Genomic DNA, 11,936 nt, shown 5'->3' with positions numbered 1-11,936 from the left:
CTTATGCGTCTCATTTGCATGCATGGCGGCTACCAGTTACAGTACATACGCTGGGTGGAGTTCCACAAAATTCTGTTGTGATGACATCTTCTTTATGACTTGATGCCATCTTCTAGAGAACAGAGCATCCCACCCTAAATTTAGTCGAGATTACAAGCCAACTTAGCAGGCAGAATATATATACCAGTAGTAGTTTGTAAGCTCAAGCCCGTCAGGCTGGCTTTATGCAATAAGCAGAGCAGGGCCTAATACGTACATGGCCAAAGTCATAGACTCCAAAATGACAGAGAGCTAGAAAGCCTAGATACCCGTTCAAATCAAACACAACCCCATCAAATGCACATTGTATATGCACCATGTTCTTGTTATTTTGGAGACTTGCGGTAAAAACAGGAGGATTGGGCGACCGCCTAGCTCTTTACATGCTGTACAAGATGAATATAGAGTTCAGCACACTGTATATGCAACATGTTTTGTTGTTCTAGAACGATGACTATAGGACATAATTTAGATAATTATTTCTTGTAGGAGTGCGTAAAACCACCATCATTTGAATTACCTGTGCAAATGGAAATTGAATTAATAAACGGCGGCAACAATAAATGGCTGCCCAATCAGCATAGACAACTACTCCCTCCGTTCATAAATATTTGTCTTTTTAAAGATTTTTTAAAGATTTATGTGCCCGCTACTGCTGCTGCCCGCTAGTAGGTAACAAATAAATGGTTGGCTGAGCAAGCAACCAAATGACCTGATGCATGAAGAATCTGCATGCCATGAACCATGCATATGTGCTGAACAAGTAGCTTACGGAATCTGTGTGCCTTAATCAGTATACAAGAAATCATGCGTCAACATTTTAGTTACTCAAAGGGAAAGAAATTAAGTCTGAAACTAGTCAGCATTCCATTCAAATATACTCCCTCCGTTCCTAAATATTTGTCTTTATAGAGATTTCTCTATCACCACATACAGATGTATATAGATGCATTTTAAGTGTAGATTCATTCATTTTGCTTCGTATGTAGTCCACCTAGTGGAATCTCTACAAAGACTTATACTCCCTCCGTTCCTAAATATTTGTCTTTTTAGAGATTCAAATAGACTATCACATACGGATGTATATAGACATACTTTAGAGTGTAGATTCACTAATTTTGCTTCGTATGTAGTCATTTATTGAAATCTCTAGAAAGACAAATATTTAGGAACGGAGGGAGTATTTAGGAACGGAGGGAGTACATTTTGGTCAGGACACATAAACCATGCTCAGTCCCAGGTTAGCGCTGCAATGATTTGTGGTTGTGCGCCTGAATGGAACCTCCTTCCACCTGATGGCTGAACCCTTCCACGTACCAAGAGTCATCTACCCAGCAGATTTAGAAATGAAAAGCTCATGTGTCTCATTTGGATCTACGCCGCCACTCTCTCCTCTCGCGACCCTCTCTTGCTCCACCACCCGCGAGGAGGCCGGGGAGGGGCGGAGGGCCTCCTGATGTACGCCGCCAGTCTCCCTCCTCCACCTCCTCCTTCCTCGTCGTGCCAGAGGGCGCGGCCGGGTGAAGCCCGACCGACTGCGGTGGCGGCGGGGCTAGATCTTCCCCTCACGTCACGTGACAGGGTGGAGCGGACCGCTCTCGTCGGGACTTGGCGCGGCACCGGCACTGCGGCGCACCGGTTCAGCTGCTTCACGGGGGCATGAAGGGCTGCATGGTAGGAGGGGCGTGCCTCGAGGCGTCGGCCGGATCTGGTGGGCAGGTGGCGCCGGTCGGAAGTTACTGCGCCCCTTCCGGTGGCACTGGCTGAGGCAGTGGCTGAGGCAGTGGCGGAGCACTACCTCGTTCGCGTGTCTCACGTGGCGCGGTGGCGGCTGGGAGATCGGACCTCTGGGTAGCAGGTGACGGCGGTGGCCATGCTGCAGCCGCTATACCTCATGTTCGGATTCAGATCACGGTGGTGGTCATCTCCTCCGTCGCCTTAGATTGGGTGGTTGGATCTTGAGATCCATCATCTAGTCTCGACTGCGAATTGGGGAAACATAGTTGCCGGTGAAACCGAGCCGACAGCGGGCGATGGCGGCGTTCTGCGCCATTACCTTGATAAAGGCATCGTTGTGTAACTATTGTCGACTCACTCGTGCTGCTCCGAGGGAAACCCTAGGATCTGGTCCTCCAGATCAGACGATGGCGTCACTTCAGCGTCGTTTCTCTCTTGTGAGCAACGTTTGTGGAGCAGCGCTGGATGACGGATGCAGGAGGTGGAGTGGCTTCATCTTGCACGGAGCTTCGGTAGAGATGTCAAGTCATCCCTAGCCGACAGGTGCTATGCTTTGTCATGCCTGTTCGGCAGGTGCTACACACAACAAATCTTTCAAGGACTTCAAGCTGTGTCGGCTGGTGGAACTTTGCGGCACGGTGCGACGGTGTACCGACGGCGGCCGTGACGTGCTCAACAGTATGCGTGCATGGAGGTGGTGCCGTTGGGCGCCGTGGTGGCGTCGACGGAGGGCCGGACTGGCAATGATGATGCAGATCTCTTCCTAAAGATGGGTCAGCTGTTTGATGATTATGGCGGCCTCTAAAACGTGTGCATGTGAGCGCTTTAGGTTTGCTGCACCAGTTATAGGTTCCGATATATTATGTGGATGGATCGACGATGACATCGGTTTTAGATATGAGGAATGAGAGCACTTTACATCACAGGTCGGTATTTGACAGGTCAACTTACCAGGCTGAAGATATATACCACAAGTAGTTTGTAAGCTCAAGCACTGGCTTAGAGCATCACCCAACCTTTATACAAAAAATATCAGGGCCAACCTGGTAATAACAGAAAACAAGAACAAGATAGCCTGGATGTCTGACCAATGAAGAGAGATATTACAAAACAACTATATAGCTCAATCTGGTTTTGTATAGATCACATGCAAACAATAACAGAGTCTTTGTACGAGTACGACAAGCAAAGCGTTGATAAAATCGAGGGAGGATGTTATGTTACACAACCAAGAACCAAAGCAGCAAACCAAACACTTGTACTCCAGCAACCCGATGAGACGGGAGGCTGGCAAGTAGGTGCACCTTGCATTGCATCCATCTTGTTGGAATACAAGTCTCCATGCTGGTGGCCAGTTGCAGACTTGCAGCAAACTGCAGGATTGGATGACCGTATATAGGTGTAGCTCTCCACACGCATCCCTTGGATCCACTTGCTCTGTTCATGATGAATACGGAATCAGCACAGTGTGTATACAGCGAATGTAGGACATATTTTCTTCAAAAAAAAAAAAAGAATGTAGAACATATTCTAAATTTAAATAGTTATTTCTCGTGGGAATGAGTAAAACTACTTCATTAGGATTACCAGGATAAAAAAAGCTAGTTTTTGGTGGCCGGTCTCACATTCGGCTTCCACCATGCTTTTCGTGATTTCCACAACCTGCTTTAGTCGTTGCCGCCGCCGTCCACGCTACTGTAGAGGTCGCTCGACGTCCATTCGTGTAATCGAAGATCTGTAACCCGCTACTACTTCAGAGAGCGTACATCGAACCCTGTATCCCATCCAAAACCGCGGGTTCCCGCCATCCCAGTCCAGGAAGAAGAACTCAAACCCATTTAGGAGCGCGCCATGGTCGAGACTGTCACCATCCCAGTTGTGGAGCACGAGCTCACCGTTGTCGACGTTCGTCTTCGTCCTCATTCAGGAGCGTGCCGTTACTAGTACAACCTAGGGTTATTACTATTTTTTTTGAAAGATCCAGCAAATTGCTGGCTTGATTCAGATTTAGCAGGAAGCAACGGAAACATAACATGGTGAAGATTCGAAGATCAAAGAAAAAGAAAAAACAGCAACCCTAGTGGTGCAGAACAACACTACACTCCACGGAGCGCCATCCACCCAGTACAAGGCAGCACAGCTTCGACCCCGATGGCCACGAGCCCCTCTGACCGGATCCACCTCCAAACGATGCCACCATGAGAGAAAGCGACGCCGAATAGCGCCGCCATCGTCCGATCTAAACTAGATCAAGGGTTACCCCCGGAGCACGTCGGGAAATGCAAGGTGGGAGCTGCTACATCGATGCCTCCAACAAGGGAGCGACGCTAGGAGGCGCCGTCATCAACGACTCCGGCCACAACTGGAGTACGATTTTCGTCGGCAGTCCCACCTACATAGCCCGGGCCCAGATCCGATCAGCCTACACACGAGACCACCACCTCTGCCTCCACGGCCAACGACTCCTCCCGGCAAGCCCGATGAGCTTCCAACCTTACGTCCGCGTCCCCCACTGGACGAAGGATGCAACCCTCACAGCGGCGTCATTCTTCTCTCATCGGAAGGATGCAACAAAGCAGCAAGCCATTCATCTCCTCGAGGATGCAACGCCTACGGGCCATTCCTCTCCCGACGAAGAATGCAACAACCACCGCGACGCCATTCCATTCCCTCCAGCCACCACCATCTCGCCGTCCCACCCACAGCAGCGTCGGGCTATCCGAACCACCATCAGGAGGATACAACACCGAGCAAGGGTGTCATTCATCCCCCACAGCTTCTCCCGCGCAGCTAGTCACCGGCAGCAACACCGATGTTCGCGCTCATCCCGCGCCCATCACGTCGCAGATCCACGCAGAGCAACGTGCGCATTCGCCTCCCCAGATCTGACAGCAGTGCATGTTTGTGCGCAGCACCGCTTGCGTGCCGGCAGCCGCGCCAGATCTGCGCCGCCTCGCGCAGCTCCACGCCCCCCTCCACCTCGCGCGTTGGCGGCCGAGCCAGAGCCCACCCGGCGGCAAGCCGTCCGCAGCTCTAGCCGGTGGTCGCCCGGCGCGGCGCGCCCGCATCCCGTGGGACCACCACGCGCGCATCCCACATCTCGATGCGCCGCCTCTAGCCACGCCTCACCGCGCGTACCGCTCCACAGCGCACTTCAGATCCGCGCCCGTAGCACCTGAGCAGAGGCGCAGCCCACCACCGCATCCACGCCACACGCCAGATCCACGCTCGCGCGCCCACGCCAACGCACGCCCGCGCCTCCATGCGCCACCCCACAGGCCAGCCGCGCCGCCCCGAGCGCGCGCAGCCGCTCGGGCTCCCGCCGAGGCCACCGGCCCGCGCCAGCCACCTCTGAACGGAAGGGGAAATGGACCCCGCCGCCGCCGAGCCGCGCGGGCTTTGCCCGGCGACCATTGCCGGCGGCGGCGAGGGGAGGAGAAGGATGGCGGGTGGGCTGCTGGCGGCGGCGGCTAGGGTCTGCTCCCGAGCCGCCCACGGGAGCGACGCGAGAGCTCTCAAGTCAACTTACGGACGCCCCCATTACTAATTAGCCGTGCGTCTCAATTATTTATGCAGTAACATGGATAATGTGAAATACAAACAATATACCAACCAAGATATCATGGTGGGGTGGGGGGCATTAGCCTAGTTCATATCGGGCTCACAAGATGAATACAGAGTCAGCACAGTGTAGATGCAACATGTTCTTGTTTTAGAACGATGACTATAGGACATAATTTAGATAATTGTTTCTTGTGGGAGTTAGTAAAACCACTATCGTTTGAATTACCAGGATAAAGCAGCTAGTTTCCGGTGACCAGACGGTCATTCTGCCGTGTCCTTTCTTCCTCCTGTATTTTAGCTATATATATTTTTAGTTCTTCCCTCTCCTTTCTGTCTTTTGCGACGGCCTCTTCCCACTTCATATCATCCTCAAACATGCAATGTTCCCAGATTCTGCTGACATGGATTTTATGGCCAGGGTGCAACTCGATTGCCCTTTCAATGTAAGACTCCATAGCCTCCACCTGGCCTCGAGCTGCTCTGCCGCAATCAATTTCGACCTGGAGGTGTGTAAGGCCTGAAAAATGCTCGATGCCCAAGTTGGCAAAAAATTCAGACAGCACCACCATTGGTCTCAGTTGAAGATGGAGCTGTCGGAGTGCTGGCACAGCGCCTAGTGAGAATGTTAGCTGCAATCCGTCTGTTGGTTCAATACTGCCCAGTAACAGGTACGCGAAGCGGAACTCCATTAGGAGGTTGAATCCGTTAGTACAGATCATCAACTCCCCTTTGACCACGCTTGTAACCTTTAGCTGAAGATAGGCCAGAGAAGGCATGCTCATGAGGATATGGAGACCCTCCTTATCAAATTCAGCTACTTCTAAGTATAGATTCGTCAGATTTTTTAGGGAGGCCATTCCCTTCGGAACTTCTTCAACTATTGTCTCAATTCTAAGAACTTGGAGGTATGGAAAGGTGCAATATGGGTCTCGAAATAGATGCCAGCAAATCTCTCTATTAGTATTAAGATCTCGAAGGTTGCATTTGCCCAACTCACGTATAGATAACACCAAAAGTTCTATTATTCTTCCTCTTATTGCATATTCCTTGCACACCATCGTGGGAACTATAGACAGTCTTCTCAATTTTGTTAGATGCCCAAGCTCTTCTGCAAATCTCATTGGGTTGCTAGTTCTCCAGATGTCTACCTGCTGCAAGACCTCCAAGGCTTGCATACCCCTGAACATATCTGCAGGCAACCTGACATTGGGGCTGACAAATAGGCGCACCAATTTATGCAAATGCACCATAGTAGATGGCAGTGTTAAACTTGACACACTGCCATCCAAAACGAGAGTCTCTAGGTGTTGTAGCTTTCCAATTTCCGAAGGAATCTCAGTAATTTTATTACTATGAATTCGCAAAAACCTCAGCTGAGGTGAACTTCCTATATTTTTTACATGCTTGTTTTCCAACCATTCATATCCCTCGAGATCCAACACCCGCAAAGCATGGAAGCCCGCAATATTTATTTTCCGCTCGCCTCTCTGAAACATAGTCAGTGAGCGAACATGTGACTTGGTTTCTGTAATTGCACGAACTGTCCCATTGCACTTTCCGCCACAAGATTGCATGGACAGACGACGAATCTTGTTTGGAGCAGATTTGCAGATAAATCCATTCAACACAGTGGCAAAATTCTCTTCATTTGATAAAGATATGATAAGGTCAAGCACCATATCATGGACCCGACAATATTGCACACTGCCGTCACACTCAATTGGTTGGATCAAATTTGAATTTACAAGTTCGTTAAAACAGTTCTGTGCTGCTTGATCCAAATGTCCACATTGTCTTTTAAGGAATCCTTCAGCCATCCATTTCCACTTCAATTCTTCACAGCTGATATTGCAGTCCTCTGGATATATACACAAGTACAATAAACAAGTCTTCAGGTGGTGTGGGAGATTCCAGTAACTAAGTAATAATATATCTTTCATCACCTTCAAGTTCCCATCTTTTTCAAGCAAAGAACCAATACCAATGGAATCTTGGAGTCTCTCCCATTCATCCTTGTCATGTGCCTTACCGGCAAGCAAACTTGCAAATGTAATTATAGCCAATGGCAGACCACCACATTTTTTTAAGATCCTGGTAGCAACTTCTTCCAGATCAGCAGGACAAGGATCACCCGAATAGAAAATCCTCTTACAAAACAATCTTCGAGAATCAACATCATTTAGAGGTGCCATTTGATAAGGTTGACCACCGGAGTTGGAACAACACAAATTAGCTACACCAGTAATGCGTGTTGTAGCAATTATTCTGCTACCATTATTATTCTTAGAAAATGCTGCCTTGACCATTTTCCAATCTTGTTCTTTCCATACGTCATCAATAACAATGAAGTATCTGCATTCAATGATGTGCATTATCATAACTGTATAACTGTGATAACTTGCACTAGCAATCAATTTGGTATTTGCAACCTGATACAAAAATTGTCCATACTTAACTTTCTAGTAGTAAATTATTTGTTTGCAGCAATAAAAATATTAGAAGTAACTCATTCATCCCATTGGCAAGTGGATTTTATTTTTATTTTTGAAGCATATCTTGGTACTAGATGACTTTCATTGATAGAAGAAAGAAACAAGACTACTTTGCCCCGACTAAACTATTGCCCAAGTTTAAGTTTCAACCATGAACTCTAATACTACTCTCTCAAACACAACCCTCAACTATATTGGCACATATTTTACCTTCTAGTCCCTCCGTTTCTAAATATAAGTCTTTTTTAGAGATTTCAATATGAACTATATACGGATGTATATATACATATTTTAGAGTGTAGATTCACTCATTTTGCTCCGTATCTAGTACATAGTGAAACTTCTAAAAAGACATACATTTAGAAACGGAGGGAGTAGACCCTTAACATGGTGGTTTGGGTGGTGTGGCTTTCGTGATTTATAGATATATTACAACAAATATGGTATTCGGTGAAAAAAGGTTGCCACTGATTAATACAATACCTGACGTTTGGGGCCTTGCGCCATGAATTATAGAAATTAATTAAAATTACTTGTTCATGGCATAAATAAAAAAATTAACAACACCATAGGAGTACCTCTTTCCAGTCAAGATCTGTTTGATTTTACGGATTAGTTGCTGAAATCCCCAACCCGCTGATTGACACTCTCCATACGCATCTTTGTCAATTTGAGACAAGATATCCTTCAAAAGATTCTCTAGATCAAGTGTACGTGACACAGACACAGAAGCTCGGTACTGGAAGTCTCCTCCGATCTTGCGATAGACCTCCATGGCTAGGGTCGTCTTCCCCAGTCCTCCGGATCCCACAATGGCCACCACTTTCAGCTGCATTTCTTTATCATCCATCAACAAGGAAGTGATGTCCTTCACTGGGCCATCTATTGCCACCAAGCCGCTGACATCCTCGTAGAGTGCAGTTATCCGCGGGTCGATGTCCACAATTTTGGTCCAAGTGTAGCAACTCTCATCAAGCTTGTACCTGTCACGCCGCTGGCTCTCCTCGATGACGCGAGCTTTGAGGTCCTTGATCTGGGTCGCGATATCATGGCGCGCCCACAGCGTTCTAAGCCGGTGCGCGGTTCTCTTCATAAATCCCCGCTTGGCTTCTCCGCTTCCAAGCCGGTCCATGAAGCGGTCGATGCAGTCTTCTATGTCGTAGCTGAGGTCGCGCACTTTGCCTCTCCAGTCCTTGGCCATGGCGTCGAGTTTCTCCTCCATGTCCGCCAGTCTCTCGAGCAAGACTTGCATGCTGCTGAGCTCACGCTGGAGGAACTCGATCTGCTTCCGAACCCCCGCAAGCAGCTTGTACTCGTTGGTGAGCAAGGTGGCGAGCTTGCCGAGGAGGGAGCTTATCGCCCCCGTCGCAGTGCTCACCCCGGCCATCTCTATGGATCCTCCGATCAGTTGTTTAGGAAGAGAAGTTGATGAACATGTTCTATGATTAGTGTTTGGTTGAAAAGGAGCAATGGCGCTGGGCACGCATCACTAATGATTAATGGACTATGGAGGGACTTATTCTACCCTGTAGGCTCCGACTCACTCTTGTTGCATGATATATTAATGCTGTTGTGGCTTGGGAGGCAACGAAGCTGGCTGATTGGAAGCCCGGTCGTTGTCACAACATCGTCCCTAAAAAAGAAGATAAAATACTACGTTCATCGTCGTAGCGATACTACCGATGACTAGTTGGTCGACAAAAATAATACTGGTGACTGAGATGGCATTAGTCTCCACGCAGACGCGTGCGTGGATCGTTGATGCCTAAGACCATCTACAGTGGCGCGTCCTAAACCGGTCTCAAAAGTCCGGGCGGCCCACCCGGCCGGTCACTGACCGGTCACGGTTTTTCAATACAGACAGGCGCCTCAAAGAGATCTCAGAAGCCCGGACTGATAGGCATCTTTCATATTTAGCTTAAATATGGGGCGGATATAGGGCGCTCGGGCACGTCCGCCACATCGGACTGATTGTGAGGTCCCATGCGCAAACGCCCAAAAATTCAGCGATCCGAAATTTGTCTCCTCCGTCGGACCGTTGGCGCCGCTCCGGCGGGCCGCGTAGTGCCTAGGCCGGCTATTTAAGTCACCGGCTGCTCTTGTTTGTCTGTCTAATGTAGCAATGCTATCTCATCCTTGTGAAGTTGTGATGAACTGCAGAATGTTGTACTTCATTCGACAATGGAATGCTTTGTTACCCACTATGAAGCAAACCGGGATTCAGGAGATGATGCCCAAGCCCAAGGTTCAAATCCAAACTTGCTGAAGTACAAGAGACTTGAATGTTGCTAGTGTGTATGTGTCATGTACTTATGTTTAGTTGGTGCTAGTTGTTTCTGTCCTGCTTGTTGTCATATGTAAGCTGGTATAGGTTGCAGGTAATATACCTGTGTATGCACTATGCACCAGTTGCTTTAGTGGAAAAACAGTCTTGCGTTGTTATGTCTAAAAGTATGTAGTATCAAATTTGTTTCTTTCCATGCAATTCATTACAACTTTGTCAGTGGGTTATTAAGTTCCCTTACTTCAAGCTGATGAAACAACCAATCATAATATTTGCAACCTTGTTTCTGCTAGCTTAACCAGGAGTGTATGTTTGATTTACAGAATTCAGTACTTTTACACATTTGAAATTTGTTGTCAACATGCATGTATCGGTGTTTCTTTCATTCTAATACAAAAGAAGGTAAATGAAGTTTGAATGCTGAATTTTCTTTCCATAATCAGGTGGCGTTACAAGGAAATTACTATTGTTAGTGATATATATGTTTAATATATACATAATTATTTTTATAATATTTGAGGGTTTTATGTTCATATCTTTAATGAGCTTAACAAGCTAAACGAGCCAGCTCGCGAGTTATACGAGTCGAGCCAATCTTAGATTTGAGCTCGTTATAATAACGAGTCGAGTCGAGCTAGCTCGTTAACGAAACGAGCTCTAGCGAGTCGAACTGAGCTGGCTCGACTTGGCTCGAATTCCAGCCCTGTGTCTCATTTGGATGCATGACGGCTTACAGTTACAGTACATGCGCGGAGAGGAGATCCTCAAAATTCAGTTGACATCACATCTTCTTGATGATCTGATGCCATCTTCTAGAGAACAGAGCATCCCACCCTAAATTTAGTTGAGATTACAGGCTGTCTAGATTTGTCTAGACACATTTTAGTGTTAGATACATCCGTATCTAGAGAAATGTAAGACAAGTAATTTAGGACGGAGGTAGTATGTTTTTTGTTCAGTTGGTACTGTTTTTTCACTCCTGCTTGTTGTTATATGTAAAGCTGGTAGCACTGCAGGCTGCAGCTAATATATTATATACCTATGTATGCAACACTTGCTTTAATGAAAGGCAGCTGTGTTGTATGCACCATTTGCTTTAATGGAAAGCAGCTGTGTTTTTGTCTGGAAGCATGTAGTATGAAGTTTCATGCAAGTCATTCAACTATAACAACAACTTCCTAAGATCACTAGTTCAAATTGAAATAGCTGGTCATAATTTGCAACCTTGTTTCTGCTGGTTTAGCCAGGGATCTATGTTCATCGTACAGTTTAAATGATGATTTTTTTCTGTGTGCATTTAGGTGGAATGAAAAGGTATACTACTTTTCATCTATGCTTTTAAATAATGTTTTCCGGAGCTCATTCTGGCACAAACTGTGAATTGAGAAAAGATATTCTTGATTTGTCATTTTGTTTACATGGTTTGATTGGAGGTCGACCAGCCCATCATCGAAGTCCATCCTGTGATGCCAGATCTCTGTCTGTGTAATTCGACAAATGCTTGAACTTGTCTCGAGAAAACTCCTAGTAGCTTTCCAGGGAAGGGAAGGTTGTGTGCTCTGGTTGATTTGCATATGCAAGACTGTTTGTGGAACTCAGTATAACCAGAGCGAGGTCTTTATGAGTTTCATGATTCATTTATTATTCCGTGAAGGTTCATTGTGGTTCTCGCCGTTATGCCTTCATTTCTCTCTTGTGAAAATTTCAGTGCGTTGAGTGAGCTCGTCTCGCCGGTGCATCATACTCCAGGCCCCCGCCACTGCCTTGGGGCTTACACATTGAACAGCAAACAGATGGGCTAAATTTCGCAGGTCGAAAAC

At 47.2% G+C, this 11,936-nt stretch overlaps 1 protein-coding gene across 1 annotated transcript; it reads right to left on the bottom strand.

Annotated features, from left to right (window-relative positions):
* Positions 1–5,579: 5,579 nt before the first annotated feature.
* LOC123081977 (disease resistance protein Pik-2-like) lies at positions 5,580–9,219 on the bottom strand. The gene is made up of 3 exons (XM_044504456.1): positions 8,411–9,219; positions 6,444–7,692; positions 5,580–6,341 (listed from the first exon to the last, which is right to left on the bottom strand). The coding sequence occupies exons 1-3, from the start codon at positions 9,217–9,219 to the stop codon at positions 5,580–5,582; spliced, it is 2,820 nt and encodes a 939-aa protein (XP_044360391.1).
* Positions 9,220–11,936: the final 2,717 nt, after the last annotated feature.

The sequence above is a fragment of the Triticum aestivum genome, chromosome 1B, assembly GCF_018294505.1.
Source record: "Triticum aestivum cultivar Chinese Spring chromosome 1B, IWGSC CS RefSeq v2.1, whole genome shotgun sequence".
In the NCBI taxonomy this organism is placed as follows: domain Eukaryota; kingdom Viridiplantae; phylum Streptophyta; class Magnoliopsida; order Poales; family Poaceae; genus Triticum; species Triticum aestivum.
The sequence above is the reverse complement of the archived record's forward strand: the minus strand, read 5'-3'. Positions and strand labels throughout refer to the sequence as shown.

Coding starts and splice junctions, on each gene's coding strand:
- LOC123081977 (XM_044504456.1), bottom strand. CDS start 9,219: ATGGCCGGGGTGAGCACTGCGACGGGGGCGATAAGCTCCCTCCTCGGC. Junction 7,693..8,410: donor CAGATCTTGACTGGAAAGAG/GTACTCCTATGG, acceptor CATTGAATGCAG/ATACTTCATTGTTATTGATG. Junction 6,342..6,443: donor CAATGAGATTTGCAGAAGAG/CTTGGGCATCTA, acceptor TTGGTGTTATCT/ATACGTGAGTTGGGCAAATG.